Genomic DNA, 22673 nt, shown 5'->3' on the forward strand with positions numbered 1-22673 from the left:
TTTTTAATGACGGTGCTCTTCGAACCAGCTTGCGTGCATTTTGACGATTTCATGGATACCTATTACCTCTTACTAGTACAGGCAGCAGATAACTTTATCCATCAATACTTGGAGAGATAGAAAGAAATCACCTACTAATATTTTTTGTCTCCGCTGGAATTTAAACTTGAGACCTCGTTAGCTCTCTCACATCAATGAATACTAGGCCACATCGCTGATGTTGAATCAATCAGATAATGCACTTATTTTAACTCTTAACATCCTGTTTATCAGACAACCTCTAAAAAGAGGTAGATAGAAGTCTGTACTTTAGTTAGCATCATGAAGAAGAAGAAGAAGAAGAAGAAGAAAAAGGGGTAAAGCAAACAAGATTTGGAACCTTTTTTTCTTTTGGTTTTTCACTTGGCTGTATTTTATTTGGGCCAGCTAATGAATTTGCGCCAGAAAATCGCACTTTAGGCAATAAAATACTCCCTAATAAATATAACTTCATACTTAAAGACTCTAACCTTACACTTTTGTTTAGGAATGAAGTAGTACTTAGTACTCCACTGTAACCCTTGTTAATAACAATATTTTTGAACTTATCCTTGAACATATCCTAATATATAATCTTTGATTAAAATTTGTAATCACAACTTTTTTATTTTAGTTTTACTTTGAGAAAAATCAAAAAAAATCTTATTTTTAAAATACTCTTTGACTATCAAAATTTAAGTGTGATTGGTTAAGTCTTAAATTTGTCAAATTAATACTCAATAAACGAAAAGTGAGAAATAAATCAAGAATACACATTAGCAGCATAAGTAATTCTCAAAGACAAAAGTTCTTAAGAGGGGCGCATTCAGCAAGTTATGAGGTTATTTTGCTATCTTTGGACAAAGCAGCCAAAATAGAACTTGAATCAAAATGCCGAGGCTTTCTGTATCAACTCATTTTAACAGTTACTTTGTTCATAGTTGTGCATATTAAACCATTCTTGTATAATTCGTAGCTGTCAATTTAATCAATAACTTTCATATGGAACGGAAATCTATGCTTTTACCCAAAAGAAGGAAGAAATAGAAAAGGCAAACTTCGGAGGTCAAGTTGAAAACAAAGAGAGTCAAATACATAAACTCTTTACCTTAAACGGGGATAACGGATTCATCTGGCGAGTACAGGTGAAGAACACCAGCAAAGCGAAGTTGGAGGTCGGGCATTGATACAATCATCAAAAGACGGATACAAACTGGTAAGAAGGCCGACGACCACATGGGAAGGTTCAGAGCCAAAACATCTTTTGACATATCCACGAGCAACGCCTCTTGCATGATGATAGACATGCATTGATCCATTAGTAGCAAAGACATCAAAGAATCGAGTGAATGACTCACGTTTTAGAGGTACCATTTTGCTAGAGCTAAACAATAACAGTACAGTTTAGAAACTAAACAGAAAAATATTACTAGTATAAGTTCAGACATACTTTCCTTTGAAAATAATAGTGTGTCAATCAACTAACTCAGTTAGCGCTAAAAAATGAGAACCAATCTTTCTAAAACAGTTAAAAGAGTATATCTTGAAAGCAAAACAGAGCAAGCCCACCAATTTGGTAAAACTTCTATCCTACTGCATAATTGATATATTTCCTCCATTTTAGGTAGGATCATAAAGTTCAAAATATGAGAATCATAAAGTTCAAAATATGAGAATCAGCGTATCCAATTTTCAATGTTGATACGAACATCTATTTCGAATTTATTTTCAGAAGCAGTTTAACTACATAAAAAGTATTACAAGTTACAGTTTTATAAAAATTTAACAAAAATTGTTAAGGAGAAAAAAATAGCAGCTACTTGAACAGAAAGCAACATTCTTTTCGGGAAGGAGCAGGAAAACAAAATTGAAAGTCAACAGACGTTACTTTATTCTACAGCAATGGGATGAAATACAATGAAGAAGGAAAAAAGGGAGACAAAAGGGTATAAAAAAGAACAGGCAAACAGACCTGTATAAGCGCCACCAAAGAAATGGATCAATCACTCAATTACATCTCAATCCCCAACTAGTTGAGATTAGTTATACGAATTGTCTATACGCAGTCTTTCCTATTGGGCACGGGAAAAAAGGATAAAAAAACAAAATTGATATGCTGACTTTTACAGGATAAATAATTTATGCTTATAGCAGACATGCAGCAAACTTACACTGGACAAATTGGCTCATTGCAAAACTGTTCTTGTTCATTCTTCAAGATCAGTTTAGCACTACAAGAATCATTAGACAGCAGATGCTACTCCTTTGGATCGCTTCCTTTTCCTGTTCTTCTTCCCATGAGATTTCCCTTTCTTCTTTGAAGGCTCTACAAATGACTTCTGTTTTATGCTTACTTCTTCGTCCGAGGGGGCGTCACTCATGGAATCCTCCTCCTCATCAGAACTGAGGATAAAATCCTCTACAATGTCTTCACCAAAAGCAGTCTCATCTTGCAGCTCCTTCCTTCTCTTCTTTTTCTTCTGCTTCTCCTCTGTAGACTGCTCGGCCCTGCAACATATCATATCAGTGAAATACGTTCATATACCAACTACATAATAAAGATAGCGTTTTGACCCCCGCTTCAGGTCTAAAGGGTTCTTTTCCTCTTCAGCAGTTAGTAGGGCTAGGAAAGTGGCTAAGAAGAATGTAAACATACTTGGTATTGCCTGCAGGTAGCCAAGAAGAACTGAAGACAGCATCTCCTTTGCTATCTTTACCATCATCATCGTCATCATCTTCGTCACTTTCAGTTATCTTAGTCCCAAAGATGGCTGAGTTTTGACCAACAAGTACACTGCAGATTACAAGTTCATTACTATATGATTCACGAAAAGATAATCATCAGATACAATTTTAAGAAAAATAGAGTATTGTGAAACCTGGATTCCTTTAATGAATCATTTCTCTGTTGTGCTCTCTGTCGGAGCATGGCGACATATTTTGATAGAGGACTCACTCCTGCATTCTTATCATCCTAAGGATGAATTTGAAGGTAAGAATTGTTTCCAGGAAACCAAGTCAAAAAAGATGCTTAATAACTTATCAGTAAAAGACTGAACATCGTGAACCTCTATGACGTTGCAAGCTTAAGAGACAATACTTCGGGAAACCGTGATCTAAACAAGATTTATAGCCTCGGGAAGCCAAAAGCATTTTTTCTGAAAAATGCACTCTTGGGAGATTTGAGATGTTTGGCCAAACACCCAGAATGCTTTTGAGTAGCAGCAGCAGCAGATTTATGCTGTGGGAAGAAGCTAAAAAATTTTGCGAAGCATAAGCAGAAAATTATTTTTTCCAAGACAAATATCCTCGCCAAAAATTTATATTTACAAAACTATCTCATTAATTTAACCCATGCATCTCAAACATAAATACAATCCTCTTTTCCTCTTCCCATTTTTGGTTTAACTATATTTATATTGATTTAAAACCTTCATATATATATATATATATATATATATGACACACACAACAATAACAACAACAACAACCCAGTATAATCCCACAAATGGAGTCTGGGGAAGGTAGAGTGTACACAGTCTGTTTCCCTAGGCTTTATGTTTTAAATTTTAACTAAATAAAATAAACACTTATTAAAGTATTTCATAAAAACTATTTAAAATCATTTCTTTATTTAAATAATATTAACTTCAAAATAAACCCTGATTCGTAATTGACACTAAAGCACTTTTTGGAAAAATAAGCCAAACACAATCTATTTTTCAAATACTGGTAAAACACTTCCTAAATTATTTTTCCAACCACACATGCTTCTCTCCAAAAGTACTTCTGCAAAGTAATTCTCAAAATAAGCAGTTTCTGGAAGCCTGGCCAAACAGTCTATTAAAGAGGTAATGGATTAACTTTAGAAGACCATATCCTCATAGTAACCCAACTATTCATGTCCATCAGAAAGATGCTCTGACAAGTTGTCGACAAAGCTTTCAATGTGTTCTCGACTAACGAAAGAAGATACCAAGTGCAGATTGGTTGACAAACAAAAGCAAGTTGACAGAATTTTACTGGTAAATGGGCAAAGTTTATATCACGACAAGTTAACTTCAACATTTTGCAAGATAAAAAGATGCTTCAAAGGCTACTTCCGCTAAAGCCATTAGAGAATTTCGGTGTTCAAACCTCAAGACAAGATTCTGCCGCTGGGTCATTAGGTAGAAATGAAATTGTCGTACGCTTCTTGTTTGTGTACTCTGAATTGGCTTCAATCTGTACCATTTTACAAGTCAACTTCATTTACTTATAACACAGGCTACATAGCAGAATAAACAAATTGTGCCAGCTAACAAATAGTCTGTAATAGAGATTAAAGAAGCAAACATGGTCTACGGAGAACTATATAGAGTTATTAATGGAGTACTAACATGTGACTTAAGAAAATAATACATGGTCATATCACCAACAGAACCAAGTGTCCAACAAGCATACCTCGCGAATGATTTGCCTAATTTCACGACGGAATCTTTCGACATTGGTGGACTTGCAGAAGTTGCGCAACCTAACAACAGGGACAAACGACAGCTCAAAGAAAGCAACTGAGTAGCTCCATTGAGCAAGATGCTCAGCAAGCTCCTCAACCACAGATAAAACACACGCTTCCTGAAATGCTCTCGTTTTCAACGTAAGTTTGCTAACCTGATACATCAAAAATACAGATTCAGAGAGGTAAGGTAAGTTCTTATAAAGCAGTACACCGATAACCTAAAGAAAATAGAGGCATTTTGAAAAGTACCCTTAAAACAGTACGGAAATCTATGGCTTTTCCAACTCCCCCTGTTGGAGGCCTATGCAATTCTTTTATCTCCAGCATGTCTAAAAGGAGCGTGGAAACAGGAACAAAAGAATTGGTGGAGGCAGCGATTCTGTTGAGCATTTTGATGCATCGCAATCTAAAAGGAAAATAGCGAGCAGTTGGAACCAAACGTGCTGCGCCAGAAATTATTTGTGTCAGTGGATAAGCCAGGGGCCTAAAATCTGGTTCTGAGCTGTAAGCACAGATAGCTGCAGTCCACAGCTCAAGACAATGTATATACTTCCACTGGTAAACCTTCAGAAATGACTCCTGAAAAGGGATTGAAAAAGAAGGAAGTATGATTAGATCCACTAGAAGGCAAACATAACCATCAAATAAAATAAAACATGTCGCGTAAAATACTGAAGCAACATGACACTCTTTTTCTTTTTTTTTGATTAATCAACTTGACACTGAGCTACATGTGTCTTGAAAATTGTAAAATAAGGTGACAAGGCATTTTCCCAAATCAAACACTTAAAGCAGAATATTCTACCAGAATTTAGTCAACTCTAAAAAAGAATATTAAAAAAAAGGAAAAAGGAATGCTGCTTTCAAACCAAAGGATCAAATTCATCCACTACCAGTACCAGACGAGTTTGAAGCCACGGCTCAGCTAATAACTAACAGGAAGAGAAAACCTCTGTATAGGACTACCTCCTAAACCGAAACAAAAAGCAGAATAAGCATACGAAACTCATTCGTAACACTATTCCAAAGATCAGCACTAATGAAATTACCCAATACCAACTTGATCTAAGTTCTTTTCTGTGCTTCCACAGATGATTTGTTAACTTTTCGAGATGATTCTTAATAAAGAGCTCACAAGGGAAGTACCACGATTACCCGCCACTAAAAGGCACGGATAGTGTTCAAAAAGACACAACTAGTCATGGAAATATACTGAAGCAATCTGATAGTCTTTGAGCACTTTTTTCTCATGTGAAGACGTAAGGTACAAAGCAGCTTTGCAACTTTAGACCAATATACAATGTAATCAAGTACCCAAAGAAAAGGCAGTACAAAGTTATCTCTTAACCACCCAGAGAATAAAAATTAAACACACATTTTAGTTACCATAATCCCAAAAAAAAAAAAAAATCCAGCTAAAAATATAAGAGTCGAAGTACCTTGGCCTTAGTATTGTGTGCTTCCTTGGACGATTGGTTAGTCTTTTGAGACGATTTCTGGGAAAGATTTGACAAGGGAAGAGCAATGAGTTTGCAGCCACTAACGGGCAAGGTTAACTTTCAATAGGATACCACCATTCATGTAAAATACTAAGCAACTTGATACTCTTTGAGCGCCTTTTCTCACGTGAAAATGTGAATTTAGGCTAACTTCTATTTTGAAAATCTTAAACCAGAGTATTCTTCAGCTAAAAATTATGGAAAAACATAGAAAACCCCTATACAAGATCCCCTTTTAACCCCAAAAAATTTATAGAATAAGCATATATCAGTGGTTGGTAACAAAAATCCAGACATAAGACATTTACCATTAACAGAAATAACAAACTGATACCTTGGTCTTAGTACCACCACTATGTGCTTCCCGTAAAATCATTGCTAATTGTCGAATGAAAACAAAGGCATGCTGGTATGCATTGGGAAGATCCACCCTAAGTAGTTCAACGAAACAATTACCAAGAAACTGAATATGCTGCAGCTTAGTTGCACTCATGAATTGGCAGTTCAACAAATAAGCTTTATACATTCCTCTAATGCACTCGTCAATGCAATCGGAACCAAGCTGCATACACAGGTCTCTTAGAAACAGAAAAGAGACAACTGGTAGTGCACCTCCGCCTGTACCCCAGAAATGAAGAAGAACCTGAAAAGTTAAATTCTGCTTAAGTTCATTTTCTTTAGAAAGAGAGAAGAATACTTCATACAGAGAATAAAAACTCTTGTGCCTCATGTCTTCTGAAAACAGAAAAGTCTAAAGCTTGAGTTCTTCGCAAGTATTTTTAAACTTAATTTTTATGGGTCATTAACTACCAACCAACAAACTTGAATTTCCCCTTTTTTTTAATAGATATGTTACTATAACAGGATGCTTATATAAGATTCTTTTTTAAGAATTTCAGGACAGATATCAACGAGCTAAATTTTTTCATGACAGTATGGCATAAGCAGCCGGTGGGATTAACCGCATTTTATGTGTTTTGGATCTATTTACTTACTTTTGAATAGCATTTAAACATTCATTTTCGCAGTTTGAAGTGATCAAGGGCCAGATGCCATGTCATTCAACTGTCGAAAATCAAATTCACGTGCCTAATACCGAACATATGTGAAGGACTCCTATGAGAAAACGAAGATACTTAGCTTTTAGCAACAGCTAAAACCTTGAATCCAAAATAGACTAACCTTCCCCCTCTGCCCAAAAGGGGGGGGGGATGAAATGTACAAGTTTCTTGTAAAAAAGAGGTATATTCTTGCAGAAGAAAACTGTTGGTGTGAATTCTATTAACCATTCCTTTGGACAAGAAAAAAGTTCACGTGAATTTTAAGAGTTATATCACTCAATCCCATACCTTCATATATTTCCTTAAAAGGACTGGAAAAGCAGCCAAAAATACAGATGAGAATCTGAGTCTTCGTAATGTAAATGATATCATTTCTGCATCAGTCATCTGGTTTAGAACATGTAGAGCATTTCCGAGATATGATTTCACCAAGTGGTTGTTGCTCTTCCACCGTTTAGTATTGGATATATCCTTTATCATCTGCTTCTGCCCACCAGAAGTTGGCAATTTCAACAGGCCACGAAGAATTCCGTCCATTTCTTTTAGAACAAACAACATTATTTTGTTGAACACACTGCTAGACATGGTACTCCACTTTGACTTAGCGTCTTCACCAGCATCATCACCGTAATGACAAGCTGTTCGAAAAGCTCTCATGAGAGACCTAATAGCCCCCGAACTCCTATTTTCATGAATTGAACCACACCAGGAATCCACCATTGCACTAGTGATGACATTTGTGGATGACTTGACCTCCTTTCCATCTGCATGAACACGTTGTTTAGTGTCAAATTCATCACCTTCGTCAGCTTCTTCTATTTCGTCTCCATCAATTTCAGTCTCGGCATCATCCTTCACAAAATTGAGATAAGATTCTACAAACCATTTCAAATATCATGAGAACAACAAGAAGGAAAGAAATAATAGAGACTTACATCAATATCCTCATCGTCAAATTCAAGGAGCTCTTTGTCATGCTCTTGCAAGAATTGATAAAACTCAGGATCCTACGAAAAAATGTGGCATATATTGGTTAAGACTTAAGAGCAATATCAGCACAAAAAAGTTCTGGAATGGATATTTGCACCATACTACTCTTGCAATGAAAGACTCAAAATGTATGGCAGATTGACATGATTGCACAATGATGCAAGTAGGCCAGACATAAAAATGAGCTACAGATAATGAGCTTAAACTCCATAAGGGAATCTACCAAGGTTAAGGCATGTCTGGTTTTGATATCATACCTAATAAAAATGTGATCGTAATAGGTACCTGTTTCTTCAAAGTTCAAACCTCCCATAAGACCCATATTCTGGCGTTGGCCGGGGAATATCCAGCAATAGTTTCCATAGAATGAATAACGGACCCGGCCACTATAACAGAAACTGAAATAGAAAGCCCCACAGGCACCATGTTCGAGGAGCCCAAAAAATGAAATGAACAAATCCTTTTCTATCTGTTGCAGGTTAAGGGCTCCTTCTAACTCCCTTCTTCAAAATCCAATCCGTATTTTTTATAGAGAAATCCCTAGTGATATACATGATACCGTCCATTCTAGCTATGCTATTGTAAGAATAATTTTTCTTTTATGACCAAGAAATCCATCTTGAGCCAACCCTGAGGAGTGAGGACAAATCCCAGCTTTCAAAACTCAGGATAATGGGCCCATCACTCTACCCTCTCCACTTAAATACCAGGCTTAGTTCGCATAGAAAAGTGCTCGAATCTATGACCTAAGTCACAAGTCCCTCAACCTTTACCACTTGAACTAAGTCCTAGGGGCCTGTGCCTTGTTGTAAGAATAAAATACCTAGTCGATTCCACTCTTCTAGCCAAAAAGTCCTTTCTTTTACCAATTTTTCCATCTTCTCATTCATTCCATACGTGCCCTTCTTCCCCAAATTCTTCCGATTCTACCAGGGATCGGTCTTCATCATAAGCAATATAAAAAACATTTTTTTAACTAACACTTACATCTTTCTCCAATAGGGGTGATTAAATTAGAACTAGTTATTCAACAAGCACTTATATAAATGATCATAATTAGTTTCACACTATATTTTTTTAACAAGGAAAACTTCACCCTAAAATCTAAACAAGCCCTTAAGGAGTGACATAAAAAGGGTACTTCATAGCAAATTTTAAGCCCAAGACAAGTTGAAAACACAAGTAGAATCGTAAAAAATCGATCCAAACGTTAGAATTAGTGCCAGACAGTACTAAATCCAGAATTAAAAGCATAACAATCTCACCTTTTCTTGGAGTCTTTTCAACTGCTCCACATGTGACATCGCATTTTGCTTCGTAGATGATTTAGGCATCACTTCATCTGTATTTTTTTCAACCCCAGAGGATTTTTTGCTCAATTTTTCTGATGCTGACATACCCCACAAAAAAAAAGGAAGTTAACAAAATGGAACATGATGAAAAACAGAAAAACGTGTTGAAAGAATGAGAAAGGAATCACCTTTGTTCTTCGTCCCCATTGATTAAAATTTGTAAGCTTTTTTTTCTGCTTTGCTCCGGGGTTTAGTGTTGTCAAGGGTTTAGCTCTACCGATAAAGCTGCTGTAATAGAAGAAACTCGGACTGGGCTGATTGGACCAAAGATGAAATAGCATGGGATAGCCACTTTTTAACATGTTATTTAGTTTTTATCCAATACTGAGCAAAACTAGCCATAACTATATTAAAATTAATATAAAAATACGTTTTTACCCTTTTTCATGAGTGTTGTGTAAATATTAAGGACATGAGTATTGTGTAAATATCTGTTGATATGAGAATGGGCCAACGAGTAATTAGTAGTTTATTCAAGAAGAGCCTGGTTATGGCTAGACAAGAGGATACATACAAATCAACAGATCGTGCAAGATAAATATAGTGAATCCAGTCTCGCAGATAATGATATCGTGATCCTTGAGAAATATTCAGATATGAGTTGGACTAGTTAAAGATACCATATGAGTGTTACGGAAATAAAAGAGAATCCCACTGGGAAAACAATCAAAACTTCAGTTCAGAAGCAATCGTACGAGTGCATGAGTGTGGCGGTAATTAACTAAGGATAATTACAGGTTGAGTACTTTATGTTATGCCCCATGTTTTCGTACATGAAAGCACGTCATATGTAAATTGATGAAAGCTCGAAAATGAGATGTTATATCCCTTATTTTCGTACGTTAAAGTTTCGTCGTAAGTTAATCGACGTAAGTTCGAGAATGAGATTATTTTGAGATTATAAGTATTATACTATTTCAAACAAGTGATAAGTAAATTCGTGAAGGTGAGAGGGTGAGCGAATCAAAGAAAATGAATTTCGTCGAAGATTGATATTTTGGGATAAAATATGGTCCAAGCTATAATACCCCGTATCTATGGACTAGTACCATATAAGGTACCATATGACCATGATAGTAAGGTGTATAAAGTATGTTAAAAGTGAGTAGTATTTTAAGTAATTTGAGATAATTCTTAATTATGTGGATATTTGGTTAATTATGAATTTTGGTGGAAGATTAACAATGTAATTAAGGAATTTTGGATAAAGATTAAAGGGCCCCAATGTGGCAGCCCATAAAGTCTTGATCAAAGCCTAATAATGTGACTCTTTAAGTGCATAAAATAGGTGACACATTTGGAGGATTTATGTGGCTTAGTCATCACAAAAAGATAGGGCCCACAACCTACTATTTAAAGAAACTTCTTATCTCATTAGATTGGATGCTAGGCTTACTAATTAAGGATTGAAAAACTTCAGCATGAAAATTTCATCCAAGATCATATATGATAGTAACGTAAGTTACTTCAATTCATACGAGATTTATTAGCATAATAGCAACGAGATTTTGCGATTCTAAGGGAGTACTATGCTATCTTTCTCAAGAATATCATACGGATTTTTCTCTACTTCGATCCGTCATTACGTGATTTGTCGCAATTGACGTATGTTAGAGGGTTTGTTAAGAGAATCGGTTCAGATATGTTAAGGCTATCCCTTCTTTCCTTTTGGTATGATCCATACAATACAAATGAAACGAGAAAATGTACAACTTCCATAAATGACTCTATTCATAGAAATGCTAGAGATGCTTATGTTCTTGATTTCCCATGTGTCATATTATTCTATCATTTGTTCATGGGTATCAGAAAATACGTAAGTTGATAAAGTTTACTTCATGATATTAATCAAAGGCATAATGGTCTTATGACATTCCGAAAGATTTTATTGACGTACTTCTCATGCATTGCATTTATTTATACATATATTTGACCCATGACTAGATGTGTTATATATGCGTATATATGTATGTATGTATGTATGTATGTATATGTATATATATATGTATATGTATATGGAAAATGGGAAAATATTACGGCGTTATATACGCACCATCACCTAATCAGTTGATTTACGTTGATGATTTACACATAGTGGCCGAGATGATATGATGGGATGCCGTCAGAGGCTTGATGATGTTATGAATGTATATACCCATGTATGATATTTGTACGCATATGCATGATATTATAAGTATTAAATGATTCACAGAGCTATTCAAACTTACATACCGAGTCTTTTACTCCATGTTTCTCTCACGTCTATTATTTACTGATTTGTATTCCTTACATACTCGGTACATTATTTGTACTGACGTCCCTTTTGCCTGGGGACACTGTGTTTCATGCCCGCAAGTCTCGATAGACAGGCCGAGAGTCCTCCAAGTAGGCTATCAGCTCAGCGGAAGATATTGGTGCGCTCCATTTGCTTCGGAGTTGCTTATTTAGTTAGTATGATTTGGACGTGTATTGTTTAGTATGGTGGGGCCTTATCCCGACCTTTATGGTATTTATCTACTCTTAGAGGCTTGTAGACATATGTCATGTACGTAAAAGATTGTATGGCCTTGTCGGCCTATGTTTAATGTACGAGTGATCATTTTAGTCTTATAGGCTCGTATGTCTTATGTATAAGTTGGTATTACATGTTTTATTCTAGTTATCATACGACAACCTTTCCGTCTCATTTACCTATGATAGCATGATACGAAAAGATATGTTATGTCGGTACTCAGTTGAGTAAGGTACTGGATGCTCGTTGTGGCCCGTCGATTTGGGTCGTGACACTGGATCCCCCAAGAAAAAAAGTTCTACATAAGTTAAGCTATGTAAAACAACCTGGGCGAAGAATACTTCTACTCGGAATATGAGCTGGATCCCCCTAGGTGAAAAGATTATACATGAGTTAAGCTGCATAAAACAGCATGGGCGAAGAATGCTTCTACTCGGAATATGAGCTGGATCCCCCTAGGCAAAAAGGTTCTACCTGAGTTAAGCTACATAAAACAGCCTGAGCGAAAATTATTCTATTCGAAAATATGAGTTGGTTCCCCCTAGGCGAAAATGTTTTAACTAAATTAAGCTACTTAAAACAGCCTGAGCGAAGGGTACTTCCACCCAGAAATATAAGTTGGATCCCCCTGGCGAAAAGGTTCTACCCGAGTTAAGCTACAAAAATGGGAGGTATGAACAGTAGTGATGCATACTAAAGATAAAAGAAAATAGAGATTTTGAGGAACTTAACTTTGGTGACATTCGTCCTTTAAGAATCGTCATTCTGCATTGCTTTGTTCCTGCTTGAAACAAAGAAAAATTTGTGAGTTTTCAAAGTGGTGGTCGGTTTGTGGCTTTGATGCCCTGAGTAGTTTGAATTCACGGCCACTCCGCTGTCGAAGAACTGATTTTGTCAGTATGGTACCGAGGTGCTCGGATACTCTGTATCGCTTTCTAGAGACCTTGGCTTTCTGATGTTGCCCCCAACTATTTCATACCTAGATGTCCATGGTACCGCTAACCCTTATCCCTAAGGCAAGACAATTTTCTTTTAAAATCAAACTTAGTTGTCTTGTACCCAGTACTAGTTTGTGTCCGTAGCGCTTATCAACTTTTCCCATGAAGCATGTCTTGCTTAGACGAACTTTTTAGTTTCTTTGAGACACTTTGTTCGCCTTATCAAAAGAGATCACAGATGGATTTGAGCCTTCGTCAATGCTGTATATGCCCCAAATTATGTTCGGTATGACGGGAAAACTATAGCCAGTTTTGCAGCCATTTCTTTGCTTCACTTTTGATGCAAGATTAGACCTAAAGGGACTCAAAGAAAAACTATGGGAAAAAATAGCAGAGCAATTGAAAGGGAAAAGAGAATTGTGTCTAAACAAAAGGTGTCCCTTTCGGGGAGAGGAATAGTGAGACTTATCTGGAGGTATGAGCCGACTTTAATGAATCACGACATGTATTTTGGATTGGACGCCTGATCTGTCTGAGATGTCTAAATCTCAAAATCCTTCGCAAATGTTCATCTTGAAACTGTCTTAGTTATGCTCCTGTCAGAGTATCGGAGACCCTCATTCGGCTAGTAGCGGCCTTTGCGGGTTTTTGCTAATTGATCTCTCTCATTTCTCTACCCATTGTCGCCTTATGGTGCCCATATGGATTTTCACCCATAAGAATCTCTTATTTCTCTTCTCATTGTCGCCTTACGGAGCCCATACGGGTTTCCACCGATAAGACTCTCTCATGTTTTTTTCTTTTTTTCTTTTTCGCTGCCCTTGAATAATATACTGCTCGCGGCAAGTTATCCAACACCCTTGGCATGGTGACTACAACATTCTCAAAGATTGATTAGAAGGTCTTAACGGGAAAAAGTGAAAAGAACCTTGAACTAAATTACACTTTTTGGAACCTTCTTATAGAATTACCATAAAATAAAACAAACTTCTGCCCCAGTTTTGGAGTATTGGGATATAGATTTTTTGTTGTGATGGACCGAATCAAGGATAAGGTTGCCTATGTATCCTTTCGGAATCAGTTCGAACATAGTTCACTAACTCAGAAGATTTGTTGATGATTTTTTCTTCTTTTTTTTCGTTTTTGTTTGTTTTTACAAGTACATAGGTTCCATAAAGAGGGAAAACAAAGAAGACAGATACGACTCAAAAGGGTTAACAAAAAGGTGACAGCTATTTGGGATAGTGAGCAATGGTAGCCTTCATCATCTCGATCTAAGAAAATATGTGTGAAAGTTCTGCAATGGGTATATATCAAACATAATATCTTTTGACTGCATCTGCATTAGCTGTTCTAATCGGGTCTTGACCCACTCAGTGTCTTCAATCTCTGATTCCATAGTGATTCGGAGAGAGGGAATTTTGACTTCAGCCGTTATTATAGCTTCTGTTCCATACACCAGCAAATAAGGAGTTGCCCCAACACATGTGTGTCGTGCGGTATCCCAAAAGAGCAAAAGGCAATTTTTCATGCCATTGTCTGGACCCTTGGATCATCTTCCTGAGAATCTTCTTGATGTTCTTGTTTGCCGCTTCAACGAATCCATTGTCTTTGGACAACAAGGGTTAGAGTGGTGATGCACCATTTTAAATTGCTCGCATAACTCCTTCATCAGATGACTATTTAGATTGGTTGCATATCAGTGATAATGGTCTTTAGGATACCAAAATGATAGATGATATTGGAATGAACAAAGTCTACCACTGCTTTCTTTGTGATTGCTTTGAAAGTAACTGCTGTCACACCTCCCTTTTACCTGCGCCCGCAGGGGCGTATGAGAGTTTTTCCAATTAAAGGACAATCGAAACATGATTTATTATTTAATTCAGAGTCGCCACTTGGGAGATTTATGGTGTCCCAAGTCACCGGTTGAATACCGAATCGAGGAAAATATTGACTCTGTATTACAGTCCGCGAACCAGAAATCCGGGTAAGGAATTCTGTTAACCCGGGAGAAGGTGTTAGGCATTCCCGAGTTCCGTGGTTCTAGCACGGTCGCTCAAATGTCATGTTCGGCTTATTTATCTGATTTTAATACATGTTGAACCTATGTGCAAATTTTAACTTTTTACCGCTTTTATTATTATTATTTTTAACGAGAACTGCAACGTCGTGAAAACACATCTCGAACCACGTCACATCAATGCACCCGTGGTTATTGACACATTTCGACTCCGTTGAGATTTGGATTTGGGTCACATAAATGTGCACCCGAGTTTAAGAAAGTAAATTATTAAAAGCGTGTCTAAAATGACTAGCGCGTTATTATTTTGAGGAAAGCCATAAAATTCATTAGACGGTCCGTCCCGAAATCTAAAGTATTTTAACGCAATATTTACTGAGGGCCCCGCAACTTATGCATTTTATTTGGCGAGACTCGTCTCATTTATTATTTAAAGGCTAATCCTAAAATGACTATTATTCTTCTATTTATTTGTCTCTAAAGAAATAAGTAAAAGGGGCCCTAATTAGTTAATATTAGAAAATCCTATAGTCTATCAATTGAAAATTAGTAGACCAAATGTCATTTCAACTTTAGGTCCAAAGAACCCAATCCATATGCTGGATCAAGTTTTGAACTACACGACTCGGTTATTTGATTCTGCTAACATTCATGAATAAGTTAACTGATTCAAATTCAAGTAGACTATTGATATTAACCATTAACATGCAATTACTTGTTCCTACGTCGAGATAGTGAGCTTAACGAACAAAGGAGAGGACATCAATAACTAGCATGTTGGGTTGTTTTAAAAGCGCGTTTAACCTGAAATCGGAATAAGCACCACATATTGACTTCTGAATTAATTGTAGGTCCAAACAATACTGATACCCGATTTTTAACTCAATGTTAACTGAAATCAGTACTAAACTATACTAAGTCTACAACTAATGAACACGAATTAACAGTTTAAACAGTCCTAATTAGGTACAAACTTCACAGTCTACATTTCATTGAGTTATAGATCAAATTGGACTATACAACTACTTATCATCTATATCTACTGAGCTACAGATACAACATCAAATAATTAAGGGCACGAGCACTTCCATTTCATGTTTACATCTCAAGGTTACATCAAATTAAGCTTAGTTGTGTACCTGGATTGGAGTGAACAGAAGAATAAAGAGGAAGTCAGCAGCAGTACAACACAGCAAACAACAACAGCAGCAAATAACACCAGCAAACAACAAATTGGAATTCAGAAACAGCTCCAAACCCAGTTTCAAATCAGGAAAACACTTGACCACAGCTCATAACTAGTTGTGAAACCAAACAACAACAACAAATAACTCCGGACAACTAATTGGACCTCAAACTCACCAAGAAAACCAACCAGTGAACCTCAAACACTCCAGTAAACAGACTTGAAACTGGAAACTACACCTCAACAATTGAAAATTAGGCACTTTACTTCAAGCTTGCAATGCTATTTTTTACTGCTTAAAGAAGGATCAAATGCAGAACCTAAGAGGACTAATTGCTTTTTTTTTTCTATATTTCTTGATATTCTTTTTGTGACACCTTTGAGTCTAATTTCAAAAGCCAACCCCCTTTAACTCTGTCCAGAATTCGAATTACACCTATGAATGCAATGAAACAATATATTTTTGGTTTTCTGTTCTTAAACTCTCCCGAACTCTAAAAAGCTGAATGCCTTAGCTCTTAAAATGTTGTCTAAGACTGCCTTTTAAAAAAAACTCTCCAAAACTTCCTCCCTTAAGGTCTAAACCAAAAGACCCCTAACTCTGTCCTAAGTTCCTCCATTTATACCCAAACACTGACCCTGCCAGCTCCTAAGAACACTAGGCAGAATTAAGAAACTAATTCTGCCCATGATACCTTTAGAACTCTACTAGAGTATGTTTTGTTCCCCATTAACCCTTGTCTTTTCTTTATTTAAAGTTCAAGCAGGTATGAGTAACATATTTTAATCAATGCCTTTTAAACCTCCCCATACCATTATGTTTTGTTCCCCACTAACACATTAGATTAATGGTTAATTAAGTACTTTACTGACAGCCCACTAGCAAGACCATTTGCCAAACTTTTAAACCCCCCCCACATTACCCTCATGATATCCTTGAAATTACTGTCCTATCCCAATTCCCCCTTCAATCGGTACCAACCCCAACAGCTATAACCAATTCAACTCATCAAATTCAATCAGCAGTTCAAGCTAGAACTCAGATCAGATCAAATAGCATAAAAAATAAAGACTAATGAATCCGAACAAAATCATATTGAACTACCAAGGTCAAATTTCAGACCATGATTGGCACAGATACATGTGAATGACTAACTATATTCACAATTCTAAATTAAACTTAGGCAAAATGAATAATCACTGTAAACGCACTGAATCGACAAACAAACTGAACTCATATGCAAAAATGATGAACAGCAAAGAAAAGGGAACCAAACATCACACAAAATGAAGCAATTCGAACCAATAATAACAGTAAACACTCATAGTTCTAAATTAACCTTAAACACAAAATGTAGGAACCCTGAGGATATACTGAATGGAGCCCTGAGGCTGAGAACAAAATAATCGACACCAAACAACTTGACGAGAACTACTAAACTACAAACATGAACGGATTAATCGACGAAACTATTTATAACATATGTTAATCAACAGAAGAAAACTGGACCAAGAAAAAGGTCCGAAAGAGGAGGAAGAACTACTTGACAAAAATGACGAATTAATCAGTCAAAATAAAACAACAACAAAAGAAAAAGGAAAACAAAAGAAATACCTCGAAATTTCAGACCAAACTCAATCCGTTTCAGTCGACACTTCGTCTTGAATTTTGAAGCCAAAACGGACCTTAATCGAGTATTCTCGACTGAGAACACTAGACTAAAGTCGGTTAAAACCTCAAATTTTTAACTTCGTACACAGTCTGAAGTTTGGTTCTTTTAGGGTTTGCCTTCGATTTGAAATTCGAAAGGCTCTAACAAGATTCGGATAGAACTGGGGTGGGATTTGGGACGAGGGTAGCTAGATGGTTCAATGGTGTAACTTTGGGGTCAAACGGACGAACTAGGGTTTTGGGACTGATCTTCGATTGAAGATTCGAAGCGTATGGTACTGATTTGAAGAAAACTGATTCGGGATTTGGAAAGAGGACGTCGTGGGGAGGCTGTGGTGTAATTTTGGGGTCGTTTGGACCACCGGAACTGCCGTGAGGCGATTTCCGGTGGGCGGAGCACGGTGGTAAGGGGCGGAGGGTTCGTTTGGTCTCTAAGGCTTAGAGACGAAGAGGTGAGGGGGTTGGCTTGGGGGCGGGGTATGGTTTGGACTTATATATGTGGGGAAGTGATTTGATCCTAGCCGTTAGATCAATTGAGATCGACGGCTTGGATCAACTCACTTGAAGAGACGGTGTCGTTTCGTTCACCTCGAGACCGGATCAGTCTTTGGATGGGAATGGGTCGGGGCATGGGGGCGATTTGCGGCCGTTGGATCAAATGAAATGGATGACCTGGATCGACAGGCTTGAAATGGCGTCATTTCTTCGATGCTGGGGATGGACTGGACCGTTCGATCTTAGGAGATCGACGGTTCAGATTGAACGTGGCCATACGACGTCGTTTGGTTGGCATGGTCGATTGGGCCAGATAGGGGTGATTTGGGCTGGTTTTTGGTGGGTTGGGTGTTTGGGCTTGGGAAATTAATTAAATTGGCCCAGATTTATTTCCTTCCTCTTTTCTTTTCCTTTTCTTTTTATTTTCTTCCTAAATTATTTTCTAAAATTATAAACCAAGTTAACTTATTAAAAATACTAATTATCTTCTAATAACATTTATCTCATATAGTTAAATGCCAATTAACGATAAAATCACACAATTCAACATTAAATGCTAAAAAAATGCAAAGTACATTATTTTTTATGATTTTTCCATTTTCGTAAAACAAATTACTTAATTAATCCTATTTGTAAAAATTAAATCCTAAATGCACATGCAACATGTAATTTTTGTATTTTTCATTAATCAAAACAAAATAAACATGCCCAGCCAAATACAAACAATTAACCAAAAATGCCACGAAAATTCTCAAAATTGCACACAAAGGAAAAATTATTTTATTTTGAATTTCTGGGAGTAGTTCTCCTAGGGCAAAAATCACGTGCTCACAGCTGCCCCTCTTTGTCCGAAAACTCTAGGGGTTTTCGTGCAAAGATAAAGTGAGCGGATACGAGCGATTTTTGCCCGTTGGAATACTCCGTGCGAAGCATTTTTTAAAGATTTGACCGAACCTCTGCTTCAAAGATTTCCTACATATCCCTGGCTAAAAGGGAATCAGGTCAATGTAGTTCGGGAAGTTTTGGTAGTTGGGACTACCAGGAAGCTGTGGTTTTGTTGTTACTGATATTGCTGCTGCTGCTACTTGCTTACTGACCTCCTTATTACACCATGCTAAAAGAAAATAAGAAGCTAGACTAAACTAGGAATTACAAAATCTTATCTAGATCTTCAAACTTGCTCTTGTTGCCTTGCTTTCTTGTTGGCTTGTGTTTCCTCTGATGTTTCTTTTTTTTTTCTTGTGAAATCCGAATTGTTTCTCCTTCGACACGCGAATTATCTTTCTTTGACCATTGTTGCCTCTCTTTTGACTTCTGCACTTGAGTTTATGCTGGGGATTTTTGTTGTTACCCTCCGCCCTCCGGGCGGGATCCTGACTTCTATTACGACTCCATTCTCCAGGCGGGCTCCTGACTTCGACTACAACTTGAAAATATAACAACCTCCACTCTCCAGGCGGGCTCCTGACTTCAACAACTTCTTAAAAATATAACACCTCCATTCTCCAGGTGGGCTCCTGACTTCAACAACTTCTTAAAAATATAACACCTCCATTCTCCAGGCGGGCTCCTGACTTTAACAACTTCTTAAAAATATAACACCTCCATTCTCCAGGCGGGCTCCTGACTTCAACAACTTCTTAAAAATATAACACCTCCATTCTCCAGGCGGCTCCTGACTACAACTACCACTTAAAAACATAATACCTCCATTCTCCAGGCGGGCTCCTGACTTCAACAACTTCTTTAAAATATAACACCTCCATTCTCCAGGCGGGCTCCTGACCTCAACTACAACTTAAAAATATAACAACTCCATTCTCCAGGCAGGCTCCTGACTTCAACAACTTCTTAAAAATATAATACCTCCATTCTCCAGGCGGGCTCCTGACTACAACTACCACTTAAAAACATAACACTTCCATTCTCCAGGCGGGCTCCTGACTTCAACAACTTCTTCAAAATATAACACCCCCATTCTCCAGGCGGGCTCCTGACTTCAACAACTTCTTAAAAATATAACACCTCCATTCTCCAGGCGGGCTCCTAACTACAACTACCACTTAAAAACATAATACCTCCATTCTCCAGGAGGGCTCCTGACTTCAACAACTTCTTCAAAATATAACACCTCCATTCTCTAGGCGGGCTCCTGACCTCAACTACAACTTAAAAATATAACACCTCCATTCTCCAGGCGGGCTCTTGACTTCAACAACTTCTTAAAAATATAACACCTCCATTCTCCAGGCGGGCTCCTGACTACAACTACCACTTAAAAACATAATACCTTCATTCTCCTGGCGGGCTCCTGACTTTAACAACTTCTTCAGAATATAACACCTCCATTCTCCAGGCGAGCTCTTGACTTCTATCATGACTTAAAAATGTGTTCTATTGCCATTGTTCCTTCCTGCCTCCTGAACCATTTCTAACTTGAATTTTCTTCTTTCAGAACTGCTTCCCCAACATTGGTGTATTATTCCTCTGAAACTATCGGGGATAACACCGGTGTTTCATTCAAAAATATGTTATTTTCCTCCTTCAAAGACTACTTCCCTTAAAGCTGGTGTTTTCCTTCCTCTGGAACTACTTCTCTTAAGACTTGTGTTATCTTCCTCCTGAAATTGCTTTCTTTAAAACTTGTTTTGCCTTCTTCCGAAAACTGCTGGGGATACCGCTTTTCACCGAACTTGTGTTATCTTCCTTCTTCCCCAAGTGGGTACCTGACTTCCAGAAAATTTTTAAAATGAAAGAAAATTTTCTGCCCTAGTTTGACAATCTTTCTTGTGGCATGTCTTTCTGTCATCAATAACATTTCCTGTCCCTGCTTAAAATCAAAGAGAATTTGTTAGTTTAAAACGTGAGGATGCTTCTGTGGGGACGGTTTTCCCTTTCGCTCTTTTCCATGCTCTGTGTTGTTCGACCATCTTGAAATTTGGCTGATAACTTCCGACCTTCTTGATGATTCTGTATTCACCAGCCTCTCAACCGTTGTTTTCTACCTTTGCTCCATACTATCCGAAAACTTAGACCAATCCATCATTTGGTCTTACAACGACGTCTTTCTCGTCCCATCACATTATCCTCGCCTGTCTTATCCCCATTTACCTTGCACCATGTTGGCAACTGGTAGTTGGCTTTGAAAATCCTTCTTAAAAACAAACTACTACTGACCAAAAAGAAATGGAAAATGATGACTTCGAAAGATAGAACAAGAAAAATCTTTATGAGCAATTGTTTGAAGAGAAAATAACTTATCTGAATGGTATAACCGATCCCAATGGTCATGTCATGCATTTTTGGACTAATCAACCCAGTCTATTTACACCAATCAATCTTTCTGATGTCCCTTCCTTACATTCAAAAGGTCACGCAACCCATCTTCTTTTGCCGAAACAACATATTTATTCTGCTTGACGTCTCGACGGATCCTTTCCATCAAGCTTATCTCGTTTGCTCCTTTTAATTCCTTGTCGCCTTATAGTGCCCTTCGAGGGGTTTTCACTAACAAGACTCTCTCATTTCTCTCAACTCCCGTCGCCTTATGGTGCCTGTGAAGGTTTTCACCGATAAGACTCTCTCATTTTATTTCTCTCAACTTCTGTCGCATTATGGTGCCTGGGAAGGTTTTCACCGATAAGACTCTCTCATTTTATTTCTCTCAACTTCTGTCGCCTTATGGTTCCTGTGAAGGTTTTCACCAATAAGACTCTCTCATTTTCATTAATTTCCCTGCTTGGACCGGAGTATTACCCTAATACGAATCATCTCTGTTTGCTCGACTCGTCATCTCTCGAAAACTGATCAAAAGGTCTTTCTTTGGACCGTAATGTGGGCTTTTGGATGGGATTAGAAAGAAAGGGTATCAAAGGCTCAAAATAATTTGACATGGGTTTAAAATTACAACTTTTGGAATCACATTTTTTATTACAAAACAACCTCTGCCCCAGTTTCTTGCTTGGGGATCTTTTGACTTTTATTTTACTATGACCGAGCCGTAAAGCTGCCTACGTACCCTTAACAGGGATCAAGTCAAACGTAGTTCACACCTGAATTATACTTTTTACTTCTTTTCTTTTCTCTTTTTCTTTTCTTTCTTTTTCTCTCTTTTTCGTTATTGATTCCAAAAGAGGGGTATGAAAGAAATAAATAAGGCTCAAAAAGGGGAACAAAGGGTAAAGTGTTTAGATAGTAGAACAAATTGCCTTCGTCATTTCAATCTTCAAAATAATGCCAAATACAAACAATCAACAATTATACCAAAGAAATCATACATAATATCTTTTTACTGTATCAGAATTAATAGCCATGTCTATGCATTTTCCTTCGATATCTGTTAAACATAAAGCCCCATTGGACAATACTCTGGTTACAATGAATGGCCCTTGCCAATTCGGGGCGAACTTGCCTTTTGCTTCAACCTGAT

General features: G+C 37.3%; 1 protein-coding gene across 3 annotated transcripts; it reads right to left on the reverse strand.

Moving 5' to 3' along the window:
- Positions 1–9654, reverse strand: LOC104212918 (nucleolar complex-associated protein 2). 3 transcript variants are annotated; one of them, XR_707476.2, is made up of 14 exons: positions 9547–9654; positions 9332–9456; positions 8012–8083; positions 7365–7928; positions 6350–6658; positions 5956–6012; positions 4766–5095; positions 4462–4668; positions 4156–4242; positions 2898–2992; positions 2675–2812; positions 2190–2526; positions 1127–1306; positions 1–302 (listed from the first exon to the last, which is right to left on the reverse strand). XR_707476.2 is itself a non-coding variant. In XM_009762289.2 (12 exons), exons 1-12 carry the CDS (start codon positions 9563–9565, stop codon positions 2262–2264), a joined length of 2268 nt encoding a protein of 755 aa, XP_009760591.1. In that variant the 5' UTR covers positions 9566–9654; the 3' UTR covers positions 1886–2261. The 3 variants fall into 3 exon arrangements, 1 of the variants encoding a protein (XP_009760591.1); XR_707475.2 differs by lacking the exons at positions 1–302; positions 1127–1306 and adding an exon at positions 1886–2090; XM_009762289.2 differs by lacking the exons at positions 1–302; positions 1127–1306 and having other exon boundaries at positions 1886–2526.
- Between the last annotated feature and the right edge of the window lie 13019 nt (positions 9655–22673).

The sequence above is a fragment of the Nicotiana sylvestris genome, chromosome 2 (assembly GCF_000393655.2).
Source record: "Nicotiana sylvestris chromosome 2, ASM39365v2, whole genome shotgun sequence".
NCBI classification, from domain to species: domain Eukaryota; kingdom Viridiplantae; phylum Streptophyta; class Magnoliopsida; order Solanales; family Solanaceae; genus Nicotiana; species Nicotiana sylvestris.